The 27,896-nt window shown below is 39.2% G+C and overlaps 2 protein-coding genes and 1 non-coding gene across 3 annotated transcripts; 1 reads left to right on the top strand and 2 right to left on the bottom strand.

Moving 5' to 3' along the window:
* The first annotated feature begins 6,519 nt into the window (after positions 1 to 6,519).
* LOC125608488 lies at positions 6,520 to 6,626 on the top strand. The gene has a single exon (XR_007339379.1). It is a non-coding gene; the product is annotated as a small nucleolar RNA R71 (small nucleolar RNA).
* Positions 6,627 to 10,388: 3,762 nt separating this feature from the next.
* On the bottom strand, positions 10,389 to 12,300 carry LOC106449427 (probable glucan endo-1,3-beta-glucosidase A6). Its single transcript, XM_013891187.3, has 3 exons — positions 12,165 to 12,300; positions 10,723 to 12,081; positions 10,389 to 10,594 (listed from the first exon to the last, which is right to left on the bottom strand). Exons 1-3 carry the CDS (start codon positions 12,208 to 12,210, stop codon positions 10,557 to 10,559), a joined length of 1,443 nt encoding a protein of 480 aa, XP_013746641.1. The 5' UTR covers positions 12,211 to 12,300; the 3' UTR covers positions 10,389 to 10,556.
* A 9,572-nt stretch (positions 12,301 to 21,872) lies between these two features.
* Positions 21,873 to 23,643, bottom strand: LOC106445791 (COP9 signalosome complex subunit 8). Its single transcript, XM_013887424.3, has 5 exons — positions 23,451 to 23,643; positions 23,272 to 23,351; positions 22,984 to 23,165; positions 22,489 to 22,596; positions 21,873 to 22,229 (listed from the first exon to the last, which is right to left on the bottom strand). The coding sequence occupies exons 1-5, from the start codon at positions 23,532 to 23,534 to the stop codon at positions 22,090 to 22,092; spliced, it is 594 nt and encodes a 197-aa protein (XP_013742878.1). The 5' UTR covers positions 23,535 to 23,643; the 3' UTR covers positions 21,873 to 22,089.
* Positions 23,644 to 27,896: the final 4,253 nt, after the last annotated feature.

The following is a 27,896-nucleotide window of genomic DNA, read 5'->3' as shown; positions in this document are numbered from 1 at the left end:
AATTGAATCCGGCTCTTTGCCATTTTCTGTAGCCGGTGTTTTTGTCCCCTGCTGTGCTAACGTCGGTGGAGCAGCACCATCTCCTTTTGTCAACTCACTAACCAAAAATCTAACCGACTCTAGCATTTCGTCTCTAAATTTCTCCAAAACAGAGTGAACAAGTCCCACCAGAGAACCCTCGATAGAATCTACCCTCTTACAAGCTTCCAAAATGTTTCCGTCCATTGTTTGAAACTCCGGTTTTATTTTTTCTATGACAAGGGAAGCTATGTAACCTGGGTCGTTTGAAGGAGTACGGGCAAGCTGTTTCTTCGAAATTTTCGCCTTTGTTGTAAAATTTCCAGACTGGCTCATCCGAACTACATCTAACTTTGTGACCCCACCAACAAACATGGACTTGGTGAACTTAAATTTAGTGTTGATAAGAGATACCATGTTATCAACCTTCTCATCTTCTTCCTCGTCGGACCAGCCCAAATTTGACTCCTCTACCGGTCTCAGTGGGTCTTGATCAATAATCAGGGCCGGCCCTGGGCTAAAGCCCGTAAAGCTTGGGCTTTAGGCGCCAAAAATGTACAATCAATTCTAGTAGGTATAGTGGTTTGACTCTTATTTATTTAGTGAACAAGTGCAGGTTCGAACCTTATGCCAGCCTTTTACTAATATATGAAAAATCCTGACAGATTTTGAAATTTTTATTCCCTTATTGACAATCTTAGTTTCCGTCTGTTGCAATTCCAACACCGATTTTACATATTTTATCAAATGCTATATAAGAACAAAACAAATCAACTAAAAAACCTAATTTCTTTTTCTAAATAGCAGCCATTTACCACATACAATTCATTTTTCCTCTTCTTTCATTTTTTATTTTCTTAAAATTTCAGCAATTTCTGGATTCTCTTCTTGATGGTCGATCTTTGCAGTTTTGTTATTTTATATGTATGTGTTTCTTCTCCTTCTACTAGTTATCTTCATTTTTCACCCAAATATTTTTTTTCTTTATCTTAAAAACAGAGAACATATATGAAATTTCTTGTTGGGTTTAAATACTCTCGTGGACTCTCTCATGCATTGACAATTAAAAGATTTAAGTAAATTTTACGACCTAAACAGATTTCACAGTGATCGTTGTCTTGGGTTGTATTTACCAATTATGTAATGCTCTTTTTCATGAACTTGTAGAAATTGTTGCTGGAAATAAAGTAAGAACTCAGCTAAGATGAATGCAGATAAAAGTTTAAGAATCATTACTTTATCTATTAGATAAATTTGTAAGTTTTTTATGAAACTTTGTTACTGATAAAAACAATTTTGGATTTTTTTTTTGTTTAAGATTAGTTTTTTTTTTTTAAAAAAATCTTGTTAGAGGGCATTAATTTTTGATGCGCTTTAGGCACCGTAGAACTCAGGACCGGCACTGTCAATAATGCTTCTTACAAGAACCTGAAACAGAAAAACCATCTCCGCTGAGTGTTTGACACATTTCCGAAAGGTTTGAAATTAAGCTACTTAATTACTATTCCATCAAAAATCCCCTTACACGCAAGAGTCAACAAAGTTTACAGTTTTTGCTTCCACATTAAACCAAACCAAACATTAATGTTCTGATCCCACACATAGTTACTATTAATGCAGGCCTGATGACTTACATCACTTTGCTTGTCGACATTTCTTGCATGAGCAGGACTAAGAGTCTTTCTCTTCGGTTTGACGCTCATATTGATGTTAGGAGTTTTCAAGGCTCCTAAGACAAATGTTGTAGTATAAAAGATTGTCGAACCAGTTCTGAGGGATATCAAAGCACCGAGAATGCAAGTACTCACTTAATCTAAGTGCAACCAATGATTTAGATGGGTTTTAAGTTATGACTAAAACTAAAAAGCAATAACAGAATGATACTTTCTTGACTAAGGAAAAAGAGAACTCATGGGCATAGGGATTAGACCTTGGGTGATCAAGTATCGAACTAAAGATGGCAAATGATCAATCAAACTATCAACCTTAAGCCTAGACACAATTCTAAGCAAGCTCTATGTCTAGATGAATGCTCATTTGCTAACATATCTCAAACATCAAATGTCTTTGGTTGAATAATATGAAAGCAATCATTACTAACAAGTCTATTAGCTATCTTAGCACCTTTAACAACAAATGTCTTTGGCAAAGTATACTAAAAGCCTAGGAGAGTTGTCTCGGGCATTTCATCGAACACTTTCGGGTGAGAAATGCCTAAGGATCAACAACTGAGTGGCCAACTCAGAAGATGCATTATGATTACTCTACTAGCAAGGAAATATGAATGATCTACACTAAAACATCCTAGCTCTAACCTAATCACCCTTAATCTCCCTAACCCATGAATTCCAAAGGTGATTACTCACTAATCTCCATGATTCCTCTTAAACCCATATTGGATTTCAGATTAATCATGTAGAGAAATAGATAAGAAATCAACAAGAACATAACAAATCAAAACCCAAGAGATGAACTTCTCAAGAGAGTTCTTGTGTATTTCTCAATAGATCAAAAGATAAAAATTAATCTGCCTCTGGTGGCTACCAAAGATGTTTAAAACATAGGTTTTAGAAATGTAAAACGTGCATAATGAAATGACCAAAAGGCCCTTAAGTAAAATAGAAATCGAGCAGATAATAGGCGCGGAGCGACCTCGGCATGTCGCTCCGACAAGTCGCTCCGGCCTTCGGGAGCGACCTCAGTGGGTCGCTCTGAGAGGTCGCTCCAGGCTTCGCTTCGTGCCGTCTCGCCATAGAGACGCGAGCGACCTCGGGGTGTCGCTTTGGGAGGTCGCTCCGAGAGGGGTGTGAGATGCGAGCGACTTCGTGGTGTCGCTCCGGGAGGTCGCTCCGGGCTCGTTCTCGCGTCTCCGAGTGATGAAACCGCGAGCGACTTCTCCCTGTCGCTCTGGCAAGGTCGCTCCAATAGGGAGGTCAGAGCGACTTGGTGGTGTCGCTCCGGACTGGTCGCTCCATGCCTTGCTCGCCCAATGACCACTCTAAACACTCCTTTTTGAGCTCCAAATGCACCCAAATGTCTCCAGAAACTCCATGTGGTACTCAAATACCTGATAGAGACATATGTATGCAAAATGCAACCTAAACATGTCTAAATCCTAATCTATATGATGAAAATGTTTATGAATGAATGGATAAAACAATGTAAATATGCAAGATATCAACTCCCCCAAACTTGTTCTTTTACTTGTCCACAAGTGAACTTTCTAGAACTCATAGGGAGAGAGGTTGAAGGTGGGAGCACATAGCCAAAAGAAACACAACTAGCACACTCTCTTATTACACTCTAGCTTCTCTAGGCCTATCTTAACTCTTTTTGTTCTTACACTCATCATCAAGCATCCACACATTCAAATCAACCAACTCTCACATTCATTAAGCACAAAACATCAGGTGAATTCTTGCAAATGGTCAGTTGGTCCAAGTCATTTGGTTGGGTAAGGGAAGGCTTTTATTCAAGTGATTCAAGAGGTTCAAAACATATGATCTTTAAGGTGGTTTACTCTCAAAACAAGTAGCCTTGACATTGCACATAATATATCTAAGAAAGGGACCAACTCATGCATACAATGCTCAATCTCCATTGTTCTACCCTTTTCCCAAACATACAAATCACACAATCATTCCCAATGTCAAACCCAACTCACATCTCTCACCAAAAGATCCTAAGAACTTTAACTCCTTCTCTTTGAAATCTACAAGGGATTTTTTTTCACAACCTCAAAACATTTCTTAGCTCCTAACAACTTTGCTAGCCCCCTTTTCTTTCTTTTTCTCTTTTTTTTTTTTCTTTTCTCTTTTTTTTCGTTTTTCTTTTTCTTTTTTTTTTTTTTTTAGGCTGGGGGCCAAGACTTTTCAAAACTTGAGCTAGAGGCTTCTATACTGGTCCCAATAAAACAATTCACTTAAGCACAAAGAGTCTATTCTTTTCCTTTTTCATTTCTCCCAAATCATAATCACAACACTCACCCCCACCTATAGCTAGACAATAGAGTGTCCAATCTAGCAAGAATGAAGATCAAGCATTGTCGTTCCCGATACTCTCAACATTATGCACATGTAAGACTTTCCGAAAAAGGCCTCACTCATCAAACAATGAAAGCTTAAAAGGAGGAAAAGGTTTTGGGAGTGGTCTACCACTAGAGTTTGTCAAAAAAGATTGGTATAAAAGATGTGACAACTCAAGTGTGTATAGCCATGACTCAGTACACAAGGGACCATGAGCAAGAAGCATTAAGTTCGTTCAGTTCAAATAAGGTTGTAGTTGGCTTCAAAGACTGAGTTTCAGCAATCAACAAGTTTCAGGAAGAGTTTTCAAGGCTCGAAACATACAAGTCTTTTTGAGAGGTGCAAAAGCTAGTCAAGTGCAACGTAGTGTTCTTTACAAGGCATTCAAAATCATTGCTCCCAATGCAAGTGAATGCAACCTATATGCTCTAGACTCTCCTAAAAATGCAAATGATGCAAACTAAATGATTGATTTTTTTTTATCTATGCAAATAGGTATGCCATGCATGACTCAATGAAACAACATCAAAGCAAACATGATCAAATACTTAGTACCTCCCCCAAACTTGAGTTACACAGTCTCTGTGTCGTCAAGTAGAGAGAGAGATACCGAAAAGAAGACTAATATGCAAAAATGAAATGGTATATACAAGGGAGTGTGGTGGGTTACCTTCTATAGGGAATGAGTAGAGGGAGATGCTCCCTCCTCGTCGTCCTCAGGTGGTAACTCTTCAAGGTGCTCATCAGCAGGAGTGCCCATCTCTTCAATGTAGAAGGCTTGCCCGAACACAGTTGGTTTCCTCATTTTCCTCTTGATGTCAAAGTGGAGGATGTTCTCTTTACCCAAATGGAGATCAATCGTGCCCTCCTTCACATTAACAATAGCTCCTGCTGTAGCTAAGAATGGCCTTCCTAGAATCAATGGATCTTGAGCCTCCTCACCCATCTCAAGCACCACAAAATCTGTAGGTATCTCATACCTTCCAATCTTCACAGGGAGGTCCTCTAAGATGCCCACAGGATACTTCACTGAACGATCAGCTAACACCAGAGAGAGTCTACACTTCTTGTACTGAGTGAATCCAAGCTTCTTTGCAACAGACAAAGGCATCAAGCTGACACTAGCTCCCAAATCGCAGAGACTTTTCTCAAATACCATAGGTCCAAGAGCACAAGGTAGTGTGAAGCTTCCTGGATCCTCTAACTTCTCTGGAACATCAAGCCTCTGGATGATGGCATTGCACTCATGGGTAAGAATCATCATGCCTTCCATCTCCTTCTTCTTTGCAGCTACAACATCTTTCAGGAACTTGCTGTATTGAGGAATCAACATGAAAGCATCGATGATGGGCATTGCAACCTGAGCTTCACTCATTTGCTTCTCAAACAGAGCCTTGTACTTCTCTAGCAGCTGCTTCTTGAATCTACCAGGGAATGGAAGTTTGGGTTCATAGGGAGGAGGAACAAAAGAACTTTCACTTGCTGGAGTAACAACTTCACCATCTTTACTGTCTTCTTCTCTTCCCCAACCTTTCCTTTACCTTTGGCTTCCACTATCTTCTCCAAGATCTCGTCATTGATCTTCTCATCAACAATCACCACTTCATCATCTATGTTGATGGCAACCCCCTCACCTAGTTTCTCAGCATCCTTGGTGAGGGTTCTAGGAGGTAACTGCTTACCACTCCTAAGGGTGATAGCTTTGGCCTCCTTGGGATTTTGGTCAGACTTTCCAGGTAGAGATCCTTGCTGGCGATTCTGGTGAGTGTTCATGGAAGCAAATTGATTCTCTAAATTCCTGACTGTAGAAGCAAGGTGTGAGAATTTGTTGTTGAGCTCATTGTAGCTCCCATCAATCTTGGAATGAAGGTTCTTCAACTCATAACCAACTTGCTTCTCACTTCTAGTCTGAGACTCCAAGATTTGTTTCAGTAAGGTATCAGTGCTGCTCTCTTGAGGAGCAGAGGAACCAGACGAGGGGTTTTGCTGAGGCTGATAGCTGCCTTGCTGGTTGTTTCTAGGCGGATAACCACTCTGTTGGTTGTTGGGATAGGATTTCTGTTGGTAGTTGTTGTACTGAAAGTTGGGCTCCTTTTTGTACCAGCTACCATTGTTGTTGATGAAACACAACTCCTCTTGACCTTCCAAACCCTCAACCTCATTGACAGCAAGTGGATCTTCCTGCTTGGAGTTACCAACAAACTTCAGCTGCTCTTGGGTTGCTTTTTCAGCAATGAGTAGGTCGATCTTGTCTTCCAAAGCTTTGATCTCTTTCCTCGTCTGCTTATCATCTGTTCTACTGCCTCTGTCGTGGTCTCCACTGTAGACTGCATCACTCTTTACCATGTTGTCAACCAGCTCTTCTGCATCCTCCTCAGTTCTCCCCAAGAAGAACCCATTGCTAGCTGTATCCAGTCTGGCTCTGTACTTAGGAAGTGCACCACGGTAGAATGTGCTCAGCAAGCTCTCCTTAGAAAAACCATGGTGTGGGCATTGAGCTTGGTAGCCCTTGAATCTCTCCCAGGCTTCACTGAAGCCTTCCAAGTTCTTCTGTTGAAAGCTGGAAATCTCGTTTCTCAGCTTAGCAGTTCTTGAAGTAGAGAAGAACTTCTCCAAGAATGCTTTCTTGCAGTCATCCCAAGTAGTGATGGAGTCACTGGGTAGAGACTTCTCCCACTGACGTGCCTTATCCCCCAAAGAGAAAGGGAATAGCTTGAGCTTTAAGGCATCTTCGGACACACCATTGGTTTTTGACAACCCACAGTAGCTGTCGAACCTGTCCAAGTGATCAAATGGATCCTCTAGAGCCAAGCCATGATACTTGTTGTTCTCGATCACGTTGAGGAGTCCTGATTTGATCTCAAAGTTGTTGGCTGCCACAGCGGGTGCTCGGATTCCCAATCTATGACCATGAATGTTGGGGCGGTCGTAAGTGCCAATGGGTCGAGCTGCTCGCTGTTGGTTTTGAGGTATGTCTCCCATATCAGTACTCAATCTCTGCAAGTGAGCCTGTTGCTCTTCTTCTCTTCTATTTCTAGCAAACTCTCTCTCTAAACTCTGATGTCTGCAGCTATTGGAACTAGGTTTGATGGACCCCTGCTCCTCAAGTTCATACACCTGTAGATTAAAGGGAGGTGAAGAAAGAGAATCAGTAACAAAAGAAAATAAAAATGACTTAGTCTCAAGCAAGTGACTAAATCTCAATGTTCAAATCTACTCAGAATTTGGCAACGGCGCCAATTTGATGTTAGGAGTTTTCAAGGCTCCTAAGACAAATGTTGTAGTATAAAAGATTGTCGAACCAGTTCTGAGGGATATCAAAGCACCGAGAATGCAAGTACTCACTTAATCTAAGTGCAACCAATGATTTAGATGGGTTTTAAGTTATGACTAAAACTAAAAAGCAATAACAGAATGATACTTTCTTGACTAAGGAAAAAGAGAACTCATGGGCATAGGGATTAGACCTTGGGTGATCAAGTATCGAACTAAAGATGGCAAATGATCAATCAAACTATCAACCTTAAGCCTAGACACAATTCTAAGCAAGCTCTATGTCTAGATGAATGCTCATTTGCTAACATATCTCAAACATCAAATGTCTTTGGTTGAATAATATGAAAGCAATCATTACTAACAAGTCTATTAGCTATCTTAGCACCTTTAACAACAAATGTCTTTGGCAAAGTATACTAAAAGCCTAGGAGAGTTGTCTCGGGCATTTCATCGAACACTTTTCGGGTGAGAAATGCCTAAGGATCAACAACTGAGTGGCCAACTCAGAAGATGCATTATGATTACTCTACTAGCAAGGAAATATGAATGATCTACACTAAAACATCCTAGCTCTAACCTAATCACCCTTAATCTCCCTAACCCATGAATTCCAAAGGTGATTACTCACTAATCTCCATGATTCCTCTTAAACCCATATTGGATTTCAGATTAATCATGTAGAGAAATAGATAAGAAATCAACAAGAACATAACAAATCAAAACCCAAGAGATGAACTTCTCAAGAGAGTTCTTGTGTATTTCTCAATAGATCAAAAGATAAAAATTAATCTGCCTCTGGTGGCTACCAAAGATGTTTAAAACATAGGTTTTAGAAATGTAAAACGTGCATAATGAAATGACCAAAAGGCCCTTAAGTAAAATAGAAATCGAGCAGATAATAGGCGCGGAGCGACCTCGGCATGTCGCTCCGACAAGTCGCTCCGGCCTTCGGGAGCGACCTCAGTGGGTCGCTCTGAGAGGTCGCTCCAGGCTTCGCTTCGTGCCGTCTCGCCATAGAGACGCGAGCGACCTCGGGGTGTCGCTTTGGGAGGTCGCTCCGAGAGGGGTGTGAGATGCGAGCGACTTCGTGGTGTCGCTCCGGGAGGTCGCTCCGGGCTCGTTCTCGCGTCTCCGAGTGATGAAACCGCGAGCGACTTCTCCCTGTCGCTCTGGCAAGGTCGCTCCAATAGGGAGGTCAGAGCGACTTGGTGGTGTCGCTCCGGACTGGTTGCTCCATGCCTTGCTCGCCCAATGACCACTCTAAACACTCCTTTTTGAGCTCCAAATGCACCCAAATGTCTCCAGAAACTCCATGTGGTACTCAAATACCTGATAGAGACATATGTATGCAAAATGCAACCTAAACATGTCTAAATTCTAATCTATATGATGAAAATGTTTATGAATGAATGGATAAAACAATGTAAATATGCAAGATATCACATATCATCGGCTTCTTCGTCGCTATCACCTTCAGAAGATGAACACATTTCCTGGACAACTTCTGTAAGAGAGGGGACCGCCTCAACTACTAGAAGCTGTAAGGCAAGTGAAAATACTTTCACGGCAATAGTGTTCTGTGAGAGAGCAATCTCGTCTCTCTCTTTGATACTGGTCATGAGCATGTCGAAAGCAAGTCTTCCCCATGGATACGCAAAAAATTCTTCAAGATCGGCAATAGCCTCAGCATGTTCTTTACAGATCTTCATCTTCAAGTTTGTTGGGAGAAGAACAGAAGCAAGTATCGCCAAGCAAGCATATTTTATACGAACAAGGCGATCTTCTACAGTGCGCTTCCTCAGCATCTTGATGACAGAAGCAATTGTGGCAACTTCAACTTTTCCAAATAAGGACGGCCAGTAAGGTTTTTCGGATATAGTTTCTTTGAGCTTCATCTTTGATTTTTTTGGGAAATTTTCCGCAGGGTAGTCCTGTGACTATTGCGAATTCTCTAAGGGAAAACCGTATTGGTTTACCGGCAAATCGGAACCAAACTTCGTGTTTTTTTTTTTGTTTTCAACTGCCTCGATAGTATGTATCTTGCGAATCTTCCGGAAAACACTGGTTTGTCGACTATTTCCAGAGTTTTCCCAAACGCAGATTTCTGTATGATCTGCACTTCCTCCTCCTCCAATGCATTAAAGATGCGGTTGATGGCCCCGGATGACAGATAAGTCAGAACACGAACTCCAACTGGTTCTTCTCCCTCTGCAAACATCATCTCTGGGATCGGTCGGATAGGTTGTTCTTCCGGTGAATCAGAACTGTCGACTAGCCGGACAGAAACCATCTTTCCTCTTCTTGCGGCTACTATAAGGATTGTTGATTTTTAACTTGCTTCTCTGATTCAATTGGGTCTTCTTCGACAATACATAAATAACCAGATGAAAGAGAAAGGGATGGGAAATTTTTATGAAGAATTTAATTTCTCTGTTTGCAGAGATATACTTTTTTCAGTTCTGTGGACTACCTTTCTTTCGCATGAAAGTGACCCTTACGCGCTATTATTGCTGCTTCTAATAGAACCTCAACTAGCTCAGTCGCGTGAAAGTGACCCTTACGCGCTATTATTGCTGCTTCTAGTAGAACCTCAACTAGCTATCAAATATAGGGTTGTCAGATATAAGCATATAGGGGTATTTTCGGGTAAATGTAAAACCTCAACAGATGACAGAGGGCACTTCGCCATCCAGCTAAATAATCTTTATTTCCTGTATATGGAACGCAATTACTCTTATGTAAACATGTAAACAATTATTTACAAATAATTGTTTACTTCATGCATAAATAGTATAAAGAAAATTAAATTGGTATATAGATGTTTGTACATAATCTAGATTATGAATTACCAATTTAATTATCTGACTCATTTTAAGTTTTTATATTATTGACAATATTTTTTTGTTCAAGACAATAATGTAAATAATTGTTTTTCTTACAGTTATTGTGATTTACCTTGTTTTTGTTTAAATATTGTAATTTATTTGGATGAATAAGTCTAATAATAGATGTCTACTCAATTAAAAATAATAATCAGTACTTTTTATAATTGATAGAGAGAAAGTGATCTTTAGTTTTGTTAAAAAATATTATTTATTAATTATTTTATTTTTTTTCTCGACATTGCGAAACAAGAAATAAAAAGGGCAGAAAATGTATAATGAAAAACAACATTGGATAAATGCGAATAATGCAGCCTTAATCTTTCTTCAATCTCTTTCAGTCCGTCTTATTTTCTCAAAGAGTAACGCCTGGAAACTTGCAGCGATCATTTCCTTAGAAAACAAAACCAAAGAGATTTGTCAGTTACAATGAATACCTTTATTGGTTACATGAACCGTGACTTTACTAAAAAAAAAAGTCTAATAGCGTTGTCAAATTTTATTTTTAAAATATGTCTCACCAGGGTTGACCGTGGTCATTCGAGCCAGTCCATTGAAGTAACATCTAACGTTTTCGGTACGAAACTCAGCCCAGTACGAACTAACCGCATAGCTTGCATGCCAATATACAGAGACCGGCTCGTAACATTCTCTTCCCGGAGCCAAAGCCGCACACGTCGTGTTGCTTCGCCCACAAGCCATTCTCAAAGCTTCCTCTAGCTGAGCCTCGCTAGCTCCTACCACCGGTACGCACCACACTATACCCTTGTATGGAACATTGTTCGTCGGTTTAGGCAATGGGTTGAATCCGGTTAACGGTTTCTCACCCGTGAAATCAATGTCGTAGATCGGTGTCCCGTCGGGATGCAGGATTCCATAATGTCTCTGTGTTCCCGAACCGGATTTCTGGTCTTCGTCGAACAAGGAGAAAACAAATGTCGGTATAGCTAAACCGGGTCTAGCTGGAGTACCGATTGGTGGAATTGCGGTCATCTTCTTGATCAAATTCCGGTTATACGTCGCTGCGTTGAGTACGTTGGCGCCGGTTTCGTCGATGTCCCCGGAGTTAGGCCATCCGGTTTCGGAGATTGCGATGCGGATGTGTGGGTAACCGAGTTTGGTCATGGCGAAGATAACCGAATCCAACATTTGGTCTAGAAGATTACGGTAAACCAAACCGGTTTGAGGATCGGTATAAGTTGAGTTTCCTTGAAACAGAGCATATTCCAAACTCGTGTTCATGGGGTTTCTTGACCAACGGAAGTAAGGTTGAAGGTTGATGAAGAAGTAAGAGTTTGTTCCGTTGAGAAACTTCAGCAACGGCAACATCAACGGTTCGGCGATATCTTCCCGGAACGTTGAGTTCGACGGCGGAAACGATGATCGGAGAGAATCCATATCTAAAGCTGTCCCGACCTTGATGTTGTGAATACCATGTGCTCTTAGAGAAGTCACGATTTTCCGCATGGCCGGTACGACGTTTGCTGTTATGTTCCTCCTCTCTTCGACGGAGAGGATTTCGTTTCCGACAAGGACAAACCGGATGTGGGTTTGCGGGTAGTAAGGGATGATGTTGGTTTGGACCCAATCTTCAGCTGTGGTTTGGTTGGTGCTGAGAGAAGTGATTAGATGGTTTGGGACGGTTATGGTGACGTAAAGATTGGTCTGAGAGAGGAGTGTTAGACTCTCTGGATCCGCGTCGTAGAGCTTGACATGACCAGCTTTGATTGATTTGATGAAGTTGATGGACTGATAAGGAGATGGAAGGTTGTTTCCTCGTCTACCATAGTTGATACCAATCTTGCTTGGCAAGTCTAAAGTTATTTTCTTCTGCATGTACCTATGCTGATGCTGGAACCGAGTCGCGGAGCAACATGAACCTGTAAAATTAAGAAAATTTATGTCAAGTATGGGAGGAAATCAAAGGTAAAAATGTAAGCATATGATTTATTGGTGGACTTACTTGAAAAGACAAGGATGGTGAAGAGGGAGAAAACAAGAAGAGACATGTCTTTTTGTGTTTGGTTGGCAGTGTGTTGGTGGTGATCAGATTGTGATTTGAGTGGGAATGGTGTGGAACTGGAGATAATGCATTGATGTATTTAAGTAGGAGTATGGTGTAAGTTTAGTGTGAAGAAAGATTATAGATTTTTATAAAAGTCATGCAAGAATAGCTTCTATTTTTTATTTTTTTTTCTTTTGAAACTATTCCATAGTTCTTTTATGCTATGATTTATAAAAGATTGTTGGTTGAATGGTTCAAACTGAACCTAGAAAATCTTTTGCAAAGAGTTGTGAAATTATCACTAAACATTTTTTACGTGTTGTGAATTTTGTACAAAATACATTGGTGACTGTAGATTGAGAAAAAATACAACAATAATATTTCTGAGTCGGGAAGATCAATAATAATTCAAGGTTTGGTTTTGTATCTTGTTCACCTTTCCAGATTATATTCATCAATCATCTACCATCTATAGGAGTAGAGTCTAGAATGTACTGAATATAACAAGTGATTAAACATCTATAATGCAAATAGGTGTACATATTTGATGGTATGATATGTATATGAAAATATCATATATCTTCACACCATCAATAATACCAAACAAACTCTTAATTAAATCTGTTAGTCCTAGACAAAACCAAATGCAATTACTAGGTACATGCATATCCAACGAACTTGCGCCATTGGACCCTTCCATGGATTTCTACTCCAACCTTGTCCTAGACGATCTTGGCACACCAAATCTTTGATACATATGAGGCCACTCATCCGCCTATCCTGTTTCAGTATAGACACAAAGGCAAAGGCCATCAGTACTGAGAATATAACACCCGTCACCTCCTATATGGAGAACGGCGTGTTACTTACGGTGAAATATCGAATCAAACCGAATTATTCAAAATCGAACAAAATAACATAACATTTAATAAAATAATTTTCAAAGAAATATATTTTTAAATTGAAGTATAAAAATATATCAAAATAAATCGAATCTAATATTCGTATAAATTAGTAATCAAAACCGAAATAAATAAATTATCCCAAAGACACCAAACCGTCCAGATATCCAACATTCGGCAAGCGCACCTGCAAGGGGAAGAAGAGGGGTGAGCAACAGGGGAGTTACTCCGTGAGGTATGGGGATGCTAAACACGCAAACCACTGACTTGGGTAATAGAACTCCCACTATGGAAGTTTAGCTCTAACATGAACAAACAAGACGCCTAAAGCATCACACAACACAAGCAATGCGATGATAGCATATAGCTAGTCCATACACCCCGCATCTCCTCATACGGATATATATATACATACGCTGCGTCGCTAGTACAGTCTGTCTCTGTACCCCCGCCCTCCAAAGCTGCGTCGAATGCAAACGTCTCTGCACCCACGCCCCACACAATTTGCGTCGCTAGCCCAGACGTCTCTGAGCCCCCGCCCTCCAAAGCTGCGTCGCTAGTCCAGACATCTCTGGACCCCCGCCCACTCACATAGTCCCTACTCATAACTATGTATACATACATATATATCGCATTTCTTAACATCACACAATCAAACCAACGGTTGAATCCTCTAAACCCCTAGTTCCAATTTACAATGAATGACTAACTAACAATCAAGACTCAAACAGACTCAATTCAAACAGACGGATCATGATTCGAAATCTAAACTAACATAGAAAGAATTCTACACTGGTACGGGATTTACGGCATAGATCCTCACCTTTGCCACGGGTTCTAAAGAACCTGAGAAGCACAGAATAGCCCTTGATGGCTCTATCACAGCAACTCCGAAAGTCTGAAAATAAATGAGTATGATGATTCTGCCAAAACTGAACACTAGAGAAAACAGATGCATAACTCAAGAACTGACCGTTAACTTTTCAATCCCTCCGGTCCGAATGTAGCCCTAGATGTCCTATATCCGTAGCCACCGGTCTTACTCCGATCGGACACCATCTGATTAATCAAATTAGCTTCGTCTCCAGACTGGTCGAAAACGTAGACTGCACCAACACCTCTCACGAAAACAAGCTTAACTCTCAGAAAATAACTTGGAATGACAATCCGTTTGTTGGAGATGATAACTGAAAGAGTTAAATACTTACTGTAAAAGTCCCAGACTGAAAGCCTTTGTTAAGGTTCACCGTTTCGCCTTTACTCTGACACTGGTCGGAACTGTTTCAGCATTCCAACAGCTTAAGCTTATTCTTGTCCAAGAAGCATGTCAATAACTTTTGCTGTACAACTCCGATCTTGATTCCGTTTGTTTCTGCAGATTCCTGGAAACGAGATCTATACAAAGAGCCATGACTCGTTGCCTAGAACCCCCTGGATCGTACTAGAAACCTCTCGCAAAACCACTCCTCAGCCATGGGTCTGATGTATCCATCTCTTCTCCCCAGCTTAAGACATGAAGAAATCTCTGCTGCGCAAAAGTATCTCTGGTGCTATAGGTCACACGTCTGGTGGGTTTAGGTTCACAGGGGCACAACTCCGTGGTGGTTGGTGATGATCATGGCGGTGGCGCCGGCTTATGGTCACGTTCTCTCTCCGTCTCGTAACGTAGCCAACTAGCTCCAATATGGTGATTACATCTGTGTTCTTCGGTGGAGATTGAATCATAGAGATGGTAAGCCATTAACAACAGAGAAGAGATACGGTGGTGATGCGTCAACAATGGCAGAGCTCCTCTTACATGGCTGCAACCAAAGAGTGAGAGATCGTGAAGATGGAGATGGTTTCTTACGGCTAGGGCTTTTCAATTAGGGAAGAGGATATGTACGATCATATATATAAGACTTGGTTTGGGGAAATGTTTGGTTTAATCTCAAATAATTAAAGAAAGCTTAAACCAGCTTCGGTTCACAAAACCGGGTCGTTACAATTCTCCCCCACTAATAAGGAATTCGTCCTCGAATTCAAATAATGAGCCGACTGTCCAATACCTCATCTGAATAATCAATTCTCATATGCATTTGATCTCACTTAGATCACACCATGAAAGTTTGATACACTGCTGATAAAATAACTCCAATCAACTGCTCCAATTCGTTCCACTAGAGGATACAGTCCAATGTACCTCGGTTTTAGTTGCTTCAGCTCATGAGCCTTATGTCCTCCCTAAAATGTCATTATTTTCAGGTACACTAGATCATTCATATGTAACTCCAAATCCTTACGGCGCTTCGCTGCATAAATCCTCTTCCGTCGTGGGCTTTCCAAAGCCAATCCTTGAGCATGTCCATTTGCTATACCATCTCTTGAACAATTGATAGTTCTAATTCATGTCACTCCCTCACTTTGGTCCAACAAAGTGGTATACGGTGTCATCTCAATGCTTGAACTATAGTTGTGGATGTAGGCAAACTCTGCTAGATGTAATGCTTTCCGATCTTCCATCCCACTATAAGACGCAAATCTGAGCATGTCCTTTAAGCATGAATAGTTCTCTTTGACTAACCATCTGTATGCTGATAATAAGTTGTATTCCTGTGGATCTTTGTCCCAAGTTCCTTCTGAATGACTCCAAAAATGTAGTGAACTTCGAATCCCAATCCGATACAATGTTGACATCAATGAAACCTCCCAAAATCAAGATATGCTCCAATTTATTAGCTCTGACTGTTTCTGAATTACTTAGGAAATAGGCTGACTTGGTAAGTCTATCCATGACTACCCATGTGGCATCCTTTCCAAATATAGTGATTTAAAATCCAATAACAACGTCCATAATCACCATGCATCATTTCCACTTTGGCAAAAGCAAGCTCAAAAATAACATAATAGATAACTGATCCTCTGACATAGCCATCTGACATGTCTGACACTGTGACGCAATGAAGCTACAACTCTCTTCATACTAGACCAATTATAGTTAACACTTCATATATTTGTACCCGTTCGTGTTCCCGATGGGTAGAGAAACACGAGTGATGTATTTGCTGTAAGATCCCTTTTCTTAACAGCTTATCGTCAAACACACAACTCGGTTTTGGTACAGGTACATCCCGCTCAACACTTATGATATCCAATACTCCCAATCTCGATCGTCTTACAAAGCCATAACGATAACATACGCTTGGCGTATCCTCCATAGCAAAACTGCATGCTCCAAAGTCCCAAGGCCATATGTCTCTCCATCGACAGTAATGACACACAATCTGAGACTAGCAAATATCCCAATAAATCATGAAACTCTTTGGTTCCTGATACGTCGTTCATGTGCCTACCCAAGGCATTTGTTACCTGATTGTCTTTACCATATGGTATGCAATATCCAATTGTAGCCTGCTACCAACTCAATCCAACTGCACTGTCCAAGTACAGGTTTTAATGAATGAAGATAGATTTCAGACTCCAATGATCCCAGAGAATCTGAACTTTCTTCCTGTACAATTACAATCTCCAAAACTATAACACAAATACCACTGCAGCCACTATGAATCATGAATAGGGTAGTGGGTCTCGTGAGGTCTTAACTGATGCAATGAATATGGAATGTCTTGATCCTGATGCATTAATATAAAATCCGCAAATGCTCCTCATGCTCCCTCTACTCCAAGAATAACTCAATGGGGTCGTCGATGAGTACAATCGCGCACTTGTCCAAGTGTTCGCGAAAGACATCATTCATTAGCTTCTCAAATGCTATCGGTGCTTTCGTCGATCCAAAATGATGTCACCAAAACTCATAATATCCATAACGTATACTGAAACCCATATTCCGTACATACTCCTCAACTATAGCAATATGATGATGTCCTGATGCCAAGACACCTTTCGAGAACCATGAACCTTCATGCAGCTAATTCAACAACTCATCGATATGATGGTTACCACTTACCATGTTCAAGTCTATGTAGTCGATACAAAGCCTGAAACTCCCATCATTTTTTTTTCTTTACAAACAACACTGGTGCTTCCCACGGTGAATTACTCGGCCTGATAAATCTCTTGTCTGATGAATCTTCCATACTTTCCTTCAGCTCAGCCATCTCTGCTGGCGCTAATCGGTATAGAACTCGTGAAACCGGTGTTTTCCTTGACTTCAACTCGATCGTAAGAACATCTCCTCTGGCTGGTGACAGCCCTTCCAAAGGCCTCAAATACATCTCCATACTCTGAGATAACTGGAACATCCTGCAATTCATGTTGACCATCGAAATGATCACCAAAATCCATTTACTCCCCATATCCAATAACTCCTCTGCATGTAGCATGTATGCAAATAAAATCTGCTCTGCTCCAGAAATATGAACTCTTACCCTCATGCAATCCAACAATACTTGATGTCATGATAACAAATCCATCCCAAGAATGATATCGCAAAACACAACTCCATCTCTGATGATTCTCTGAACCAATTGGCCCTCCAAGGATAACTAGTACACCGCAATCAATATAAATTGCCCCCAACGCTCCTATGTCAGCTGTCCGAACTGACACATCTCTGAAATGATCAACACTGTCAAAAACTGGAAAACATACCAAGCGTAAGTCCAATATCACACAACGCAAGTTGTCGCACCCCAATCCAAAAGTGATCCCCACGAGTTTACAAAATAACCATGCCTCCAAGGAAGTAAATATATTCATACACACAAATAACATATGCCAACTCATGGCTCACATCTCATATCACATAATCTCCAATAACAAAAACTCGTGGAGCGATGGCTTGAAGTTAGGGTGGTGGCAACAATGTCACATATCCATATGCAGACAATCTTCGAACACGGCGGACGAAACTGATACACACCTAAGCAATCTGTCGAGCTGTGACATCATCCATCTGTCGAACATCTGGTTGAAACCCTGTTAGCTAGAGAACGGATGACGATGATAAACTCATCGTCAATAAAAAGACACTTGGGTTAGAAGTTTCTGAACGGAAAAGTGCTGTATTTTTCTTTTTTTTTTAAACTCCCAAAACCCCAGAATTAAAAATCTTTAAAAACCGATTAAACCGAATTAAAACCGAGTCGAAACCACGTCCCAACAAATCGCCATCCCGGGTCAGAGCCGGGACGGAACCCCGCTCTGATACCAAATTATAAAACCCGTCACCTCCTATATGGAGAACGGCGTGTTACTTACGGTGAAATATCGAATCAACCCGAATTATTCAAAATCGAACAAAATAACATAACATTTAATAAAATAATTTTCAAAGAAATATATTTTTAAATTGAAGTATAAAAATATATCAAAATAAATCGAATCTAATATTCGTATAAATTAGTAATCAAAACCGAAATAAATAAATTATCCCAAAGACACCCAACCGTCCAGATATCCAACACTCGGCAAGCGCACCTGCAAGGGGAAGAAGAGGGGTGAGCAACAGGGGAGTTACTCCGTGAGGTATGGGGATGCTAAACACGCAAACCACTGACTTGAGTAATAGAACTCCCACTATGGAAGTTTAGCTCTAACATGAACAAACAAGACGCCTAAAGCATCACACAACACAAGCAATGCGATGATAGCATATAGCTAGTCCATACACCCCGCATCTCCTCATACGGATATATATATACATACGCTGCATCGCTAGTACAGTCTGTCTCTGTACCCCCGCCCTCCAAAGCTGCGTCGAATGCAAACGTCTCTGCACCCACGCCCCCACACAATTTGCGTCGCTAGCCCAGACGTCTCTGAGCCCCCGCCCTCCAAAGCTGTGTCGCTAGTCCAGACATCTCTGGACCCCCGCCCACTCACATAGTCCCTACTCATAACTATGTATACATACATATATATCGCATTTCTTAACATCACACAATCAAACCAACGGTTGAATCCTCTAGACCCCTAGTTCCAATTTACAATGAATGACTAACTAACAATCAAGACTCAAACAGACTCAATTCAAATAGACGGATCATGATTCGAAATCTAAACTAACATAGAAAGAATTCTACACTGGTACGGGATTTACGGCATAGATCCTCACCTTTGCCACGGGTTCTAAAGAACCTGAGAAGCACAGAATAGCCCTTGATGGCTCTATCACAGCAACTCCGAAAGTCTGAAAATAAATGAGTATGATGATTCTGCCAAAACTGAACACTAGAGAAAACAGATGCATAACTCAAGAACTGACCGTTAACTTTTCAATCCCTCCGGTCCGAATGTAGCCCTAGATGTCCTATATCCGTAGCCACCGGTCTTACTCCGATCGGACACCATCTGATTAATCAAATTAGCTTCGTCTCCAGACTGGTCGAAAACGTAGACTGCACCAACACCTCTCACGAAAACAAGCTTAACTCTCAGAAAATAACTTGGAATGACAATCCGTTTGTTGGAGATGATAACTGAAAGAGTTAAATACTTACTGTAAAAGTCCCAGACTGAAAGCCTTTGTTAAGGTTCACCGTTTCGCCTTTACTCTGACACTGGTCGGAACTGTTTCAGCATTCCAACAGCTTAAGCTTATTCTTGTCCAAGAAGCATGTCAATAACTTTTGCTGTACAACTCCGATCTTGATTCCGTTTGTTTCTGCAGATTCCTGGAAACGAGATCTATACAAAGAGCCATGACTCGTTGCCTAGAACCCCCTGGATCGTACTAGAAACCTCTCGCAAAACCACTCCTCAGCCATGGGTCTGATGTATCCATCTCTTCTCCCCAGCTTAAGACATGAAGAAATCTCTGCTGCGCAAAAGTATCTCTGGTGCTATAGGTCACACGTCTGGTGGGTTTAGGTTCACAGGGGCACAACTCCGTGGTGGTTGGTGATGATCATGGCGGTGGCGCCGGCTTATGGTCACGTTCTCTCTCCGTCTCGTAACGTAGCCAACTAGCTCCAATATGGTGATTACATCTGTGTTCTTCGGTGGAGATTGAATCATAGAGATGGTAAGCCATTAACAACAGAGAAGAGATACGGTGGTGATGCGTCAACAATGGCAGAGCTCCTCTTACATGGCTGCAACCAAAGAGTGAGAGATCGTGAAGATGGAGATGGTTTCTTACGGCTAGGGCTTTTCAATTAGGGAAGAGGATATGTACGATCATATATATAAGACTTGGTTTGGGGAAATGTTTGGTTTAATCTCAAATAATTAAAGAAAGCTTAAACTAGCTTCGGTTCACAAAACCGGGTCGTTACAGAGAAGGTTATGAAGAAGCTCAGAGATGTTGGTGTGAACTGGGCGAGTTCTAGAAGGAAGAAGAAGTCATGACCAGTCCTTGATGTTACGTGATACACATGGGTAGGGATGTTAACGTAGGGTAAAATAATCCAGCCCAGCCCAACTCACAGATAACCCAACCCAGTTTATACCCAACCTGCAAAAACCCAGAAACATCAAGGTTGAAATCCAAACCCAAAAAATAATTCAATAGGCCAATAGGGTATAGGTTTACCTATGAGTATCCAAAATATTATCTTATTTATTATAAAAATATCATGTAAAATATTAATATCGTTAATGTCAGCTTTAATATATAAACAAGATTTCAGAATTTTATAGAAAAACTTGGTTTAGCGCAAAAACTCGTTTACGATTTTGGTGGGAAAACCCGTTTTCGATTTTGATGGGAAAACTCGGTTTTGCGGTTTCAGCAGGAAAATTCGATTTTCTGGTTTTGGCGGGAAAACTCATTTTGTGATTTTGGCGGGAAAACTCGATTTTTCGATTTCGGCGGAAAAACACGGTTTTTCGGTTTCGGCGGAAAAACTCGGTTTTTCGGTTCGGCAGGAAAACTCGTTTTGCGGTTTTGGCAGGAAATTTGGGTTTTGCGGTTTTGGCGGAAAAATTGGGTTTTGCGGTTTTGGCGGGAAAACTTGTTTTTGCGGTTTTGGCGAGAAAATTGTGGTTTTGGCGGGAAAACTCGGTTTTGCGGTTTTCAGTCCGAAAACTCGATTTTAAGGTTTTGGCGGAAAAACTCGGTTTTGGGGTTTTGACGGGAAAACTTGGTTTTATGGTTTTGGCGGGAAAACTCGGTTTTGCGGTTTCGGCAGGAAAACTCGATTTTTCGGTTTCGGCGGGAAAACTCATATTTTGGTTTCTGTAAGATAATTTATTTTTACGGTTTTGACGAAAAATTTTATTTTTGGGTTTTGACAGAAAAAACGTTTTTGCAAATTTTATATAATTTAATTAAAATGGTGAAAATGTAATAATATAACTGAAAACCCATGGGTACACCATTACCCTTCTATATTTACCCAACATAAATATGGGTTTCAAAATTAATACCCATAATCGACCCAATAAATCTTAGACGGGTAAAAACCCAACCTATTATTAGTGGGTTTGGGTAAACCCATAGGTTACCCATGTTAACATCCCTATGGGATGTTGGCGTTGGCGTTGACAAGTTGAAGATTGTTACGTGATACACATGAGATATTTGATCTTTGGCAATAATAATAATGTAAAAGATATATAAAGTTGATGTTTAACAATATCTTACAAAGTTATAAATTACAATAATAATAAAAACATAATAATTTACAGTCAAATACTTTATAAAAGAATTGTTAATGAAGTACGATGGTAAAATCTGCTTATCAGAGACATGAGAGTGAAGTCACAGCGCAGAGAGGGAAGCCAAAGAGTATAACGTTCTTGGGGAGAATAAAATCACAGAAATACACGCCAAAGTCTCTAATTACTTGACAAACATCTGGTTTTCTCATTTTCAGTCGGGTATTTAAAGATTTCATTATTTGATTAACATGCATGATATCAATTTAATACCAAAACAGCTGATCATATCCATACTAGGGTTAAGACGAGACATGTTGCGTAGATTGGAAACTTCTGAAATAAATCTCAACATAAAACTGAAGCTATAGCCATCTTTTCGAAACAAATTTTGGTTTGATCTTTTTAGTTTTCGCTAATCTGAAACCCATAATAGGAGTTTAGTGTTCAAGGTGGAACACATACTCCGTCAAGCGTTGCAGCTTGGATGAATCCACCTTTTGCTCTCTTTTAACAGCTTGCTTCTTCACAGTCACCATTTGAGATGCTGTATCCACTGTCCACCCATTCTCCGCAACATCTGAGTATATCCAACATAAGAAATTTTTTTTATACAAATATATATATTCTTGATTCTTCTATTCTGATTCCCCAACATAGATGATTGACATTAGAGACAGACACTAAGCTAAGGCATCTCCCACAAAAGTAGAGACAGTAGTATTGTCCCAAAGGATAACTTCTTGAGAATAGAGTGAATTCAGTGTAAACCTACGAATTGATGTGGCAAATTTATCTTTGAAAGCATTAAGGAAATTGCAGAAAGAACGAAAGCTTACAAGTTGCGGCATCATCTTCTGTCATCCCTAGGAAAAGAGCCAAATCGCGGATGGTAATTGTGGAGTAGGCAGACAACAAAAGCTGAAACATCCTTTTTGTGTAAACGTCTTCAACAAAAAACAAGACAGGAATAGCGTTAGGTGTTGATGGAATATATAGTTTTACCAATGAGGTAATTTAAGGGCCAGGCATTGAACAATTGATGTCTTGTAAATGCAAAAGATGAGCAAAAAAAAATGTTCAATTTCACACAATTTCGATCAAAAGTTGATGCTTTTAGTTGGAAAAAACCAGTTAACACAAATCTTCAAGTCTGGTCTCACTAGATTAACACAACAACACAGCTATCCGATCTCAGATTCTCAATATGCAGATTTAAAAACTAGATAAGAGTAAACAATCACTTTACATGTTTATAGTAATCTGTCAGAAAGCTTAGTTAAAAAAAAACAAGCCATACTAGCTAAAAAGGTATTAGCACAGAAGAAAATAACCTGAGAATGCAGCAACCATATCTTTAGCTTCTGGACTCCAATCATAACCCCGAATAGCTTCATACACACCTGCGTAGTCACGTGTCCAGAGCCTCTGACCAATCCTCCAAGCAGCAACAACTTCAGGCTTGCTTTCCTTCACACTTGTAGGGATTGTCTTCCAGAGGAAACGAGCGCTATCACTACAATATTATCATTCCAGATTTAGCCACACAACAACAGCAATCAAACGCAACCTGTTAGTTAACGGCGCAAACAACAGAATCAAAGAAGAATTTTTTAACTAACCAATCGTCAACGTAGAAGTAACCGAGAAGATGGATTGCGTAAGGCCAGTCATCATGGAAAGAGATTCCTTCCGAAGCAACCTGTTTATTAAAATCGAACGATTATCCTCACAAAATCCACCCTAGAGAAAAAAACCCTAGCGAACACCAGAAACAATGATAGCGAGAGAAATTTGGGACCTGAAGCATGAGATTATCGCAGATATCGGCGATTTTATCGAAGGATTTGACGGCTAACGCTTCCGTAACAGGGGAGAGATCCATGGTGTCCGCTGCGCTTGGAGATCTGCGAAGCTGACGATCCTTCTTCACAAATCCACTGTACGACGCATTATTTTAATTTGAAACCTTTTCAATACGGTTTACTTTAATGGGCCTAGCCTTCACAATTAAACAGCAACGTTTGGGTCTGATAATAAATGGGCCGAGCCAACAAAACTTCGTAGTTCGTAGCTTTGACACTTTGCTCTTGTTCCTAGCCTAAAGTAGAAAGAAAAAAGTCTGTTTGAACCGTGTTTGGTCGGATATTAGTAATAGAGACGAAACTCATCAGTGAATTAGTTCAAAGCCGTTTTACTAAATCAGTGAACGGTTTGATTACAAATAAAGAAAATTTGATCGGAAAGAAAGTCGATGCTCGAGGAACGTTGGTAGGAAAAATACAAGTCGACGAGAATACAAGAGAATACAATCCTAATTCTAGCTGCCAAAAGTGTGTGTTTGGATCCCTCCCTCGTTTTCCTCCCTGTCCTTATATAGATGCTCTTTTGTTGCCCAATTTTAGGTCGATTTGACTTAATCCCACATATATTAATCATGGAACATTACAATATATTTTCGTAGCCATGTATTATCATTAAAATTTTAATGATTCTTAGAGTCTAAATGGTGACATAAGGAACTAAATGGAATAATCAATTCCTACTCATTCTTAATAATTACACCATTTATGAAGAATATTTGATGTGTATGGTTCTTTGTCATTAAATTTTAAGGAACTATAGAACATTCTGTAACGCTCCGTCCGCCCACGGCTAATGGACCATCCATGTCCGCTCTCTCGACCCATGGGCCACATCATGTTCCAATAGTCGGTGCGTTAATTTTTTTAAGGTCCGAAAGTCATGTTTACTGGTCATGCAATCACCACATGACCTTTTTCCGTGTTTTGGCCTCACTCACACGGTCTCGCGAATCACTTCCCGATAGGTAACCCATCCTTTCACTACTTCAGCCCAAACAAGCTTAACTCTGAAGTTTTAAACGGATATGTGACGAAAAAGGTAAGTCAATTTTGGTGATATAGGTAGTCAAATCAATTATTTTAAGTCTTTCCATATCTCACAACTCGAGATGTTGCATATTCCTTATCAAAACTGATATGGAACAAAAGTAATAAATATTCCATTTGATTTCTTTTATTTTGTTCCTACCTATTTTTTCTACTCATTCCTATTCCAATTTTAATGGTCACTAGTTAGAACCTTATAATACTTAGAAAAATAAGTTGGTCCATATAAATATATATTATATTTTTTATTAAAATAACTATCAATTTGACTAATAGTGTACAGAAAAATATTTTCAATTCTTTTGTTCAAAAAATGAAGAAGAATATTCCCAATTATTTCCTTAAATAAAAGATACATAATATCCTAATATGATTAACATATATATGATAATTAATGATCACGAATAATACATATTTGATAACAATTTTTCTATCCTTATTCTTTTTTGTTTATTTTATATTATTAGAATAAATTAAACAATCACATCAAGCATATAATAAAAAGATTAATTTTTTCGTATATGTTATATTTTGAATTTTTTTTTAAACGACTATAAATTACTAAAAAAAAATCAAAATCTCACATTAAAAATTTTGTGATCAATGGTTTAACTTTTTTTTGTTCAAGCAAGATACAAATGATCATAAATCATATGAAGTCTCATTAATAGATATTAATAATATATATATATATATATATATATGTATTAATATATATCATTTAAATTAAATTATATAGCATATAAAATATATAAATATTTTAATTTCCAAATTTGCATTAAAAATTACTGAGATCTTAATATATTTTAATTTTAAAATTTGTATTGATAAATCTCACATTAAAATTTTGTGATTAACGGTTTAAATTTTTGTGATAGAAAATATACAATGATGATAAAATTATATGAATAGGAAGTGTTTATCAATATTTATATTAAAATATACTATAAATATATATATATATATATGTCAATATCACTAAATTTTAATTATATACCATATAAAGTAAATAAAATGCTTGCTTTGATTTATTTAGCAAAAACATGAATGTAAATAAACAAAATATATTGATTTTGATTTATGTGCTTACTCTAATGTATATACTTTTATGTATACAAATTGTTTTTAAATAAGTTATTTCTAATATGTTATTTGATATTGACAATCCCAGAAATACACGTCTTCAAATCGAAGTAATTTTTAATATTGGAAGCATTATATATATATATATACATTATATCATTCAGAGTAAATATTTTTGTCTTGATTTTTATTTCTAAAAATCTTTTAATGATATATCATGACAAGATTTCAATCACCTCTTTTTGAGTTTGTTCGAAAAATGAGAGATTTCATTCGTCTTATATTTATTTCTCCCTAATACCCTGTCAGCTATTATAATTGTAATAATGCAACATTTGAGCTATTTATTATAATTTTCTAGTTTATCATTTAATAAATCAATCAGTTATTAATTTATAGTTTTTATATACTTTTTTTAATCAACTTATATAGGTTCATACAGACTCTGTAAACCAAACCGGGTGATCTGCATTCATGTAGACAACGAAAGACGGTTGCACCCTAGCACTACGGGCTAGACTATCCGCCATTGAATTTTGTGTCCTTGGAACGTGGATGATTTCTGCTCGGAGGAAACTCTCTTTAAGGGCCTTGAATTCTTCCAAATAAGTTGCAAAAGCTGGTCATTCTTCTGGTGTCGAAACCATCTTCACCAAATGAGAACAATCCGTTGCAAACGTAACCTGGAATTGATGCAAATTTTTCATGCATACCATTGCCCATAGTAGCGTTTCCATTTCAGCATGAAGAGGAGAGAGGCTAGCCCGAACATTCCTCGCCCCCAATAGTCTAGCAAATCCTTCTAGAGTGCTGAGCCAACCTTGTCCAGAAAAACTATCGCATTCTTTCTAGGAACCATCCGTGAAACACAAGCGTCCTGGAATTGACGGCAGATCCGTAACCGCAACGTGTGGTACTGTCCTCTGTACATTGAACATTATGGCCTCTGTACATTCAACATCTGGGCCTCAGGCCATAATGTTGACTATGTTTCTGCCAATTTAAGCGTATTCATGGGATCAATATCCAGATTACTAAAAACTTTATTATTACGACATTTCCATATGTACCATAGAATCCAAGCAAACTGATGATCCTCCATCTGCGGTAGAAATCTCTAGAAGAGATGATCCATGTTTGTGAATAGAGAACTTGTGGGAGATATTTCAGAATTTGATGGTATCTTTGAGAGAGCCCAAACTTGGAGTGCTGGAGGACATTAAAAAACACATGGTTTATCGATTCCTCATGAGCTCCACATCTTGCACAACAGATATCCTCTTGAATCCCTCTCCCTTGTAGATTCTTCGTAACCGCGATACACCATGTCACTAGTTGCCATAGGAAATGTTTTAACTTTGGTGGGCACCGTATTTTCCAATAAAAGGCCTTCAAGACGCAACTGTGGGGCCTATCAAAAGTGGTGGTCTTATTCTATATGGATAAATCCGTTCCACCTGATATCTTGATTTAACTATATATTTCCCACTTTTTGTAAAGTGCCATCCATCCCTATTTATCTTCTGAGTCCTACTCAGTGGTATACTTTCTATAAATTTCGCATCTTGTGCATAGTTTATATATACTAGAATGGTAAAATATTATATATTTATATATATATTTATATATATATACGTATATATATATATATATATATATATATATATATTTATTGGTATACTATTAAGTAACTAAACCTCAAAAGCGTTCATATCATCGCATTCATGTGGCTCCACCTTGCAAAAGAACATGCTATCATCAGCAAATAGAAGGTGGGATACCGGGGGGCTAGCACGTGAAACGCGCATCCCCGTAATCTTTCCTGGATTCTCTGCATGATTTAGAAGGCTAATGAGCGCTTCCGTGCATAAGATGAATACGAAGCACTTGGGACCTATGGAAAAGCTTCGGGACAATACATTAATTTTGAAACAACTTCCTTACTCTTTGGTATGAGGATACCTGGACATGTCAAGGATACTCTAAAACAATCAGCTGGAATTGAAGATGAGGGAGGAATGGGTTCCTATCTTGGTATCCCTGAAGATATTAGTTGTTCGAAGGTGAGGCTCTTTGCCTTTCTTAAGGAACGACTACAAAACCGTGTTAATGGTTGGACATGAAGATGGCTAACAAGGGAAGGAAAGGAGGTGCTAATAAAGTCTATACTGCTGGAACTACCTACATATGTAATGTCAACACTTCTTCTCCTCCTGGAGACTTGTGAGAACTTAGCTAGTGCCATTGCACAG

Source organism: Brassica napus, chromosome A4 (genome assembly GCF_020379485.1).
Source record: "Brassica napus cultivar Da-Ae chromosome A4, Da-Ae, whole genome shotgun sequence".
NCBI lineage: Eukaryota > Viridiplantae > Streptophyta > Magnoliopsida > Brassicales > Brassicaceae > Brassica > Brassica napus.
This window is presented reverse-complemented; position numbering and strand designations above follow the sequence as displayed.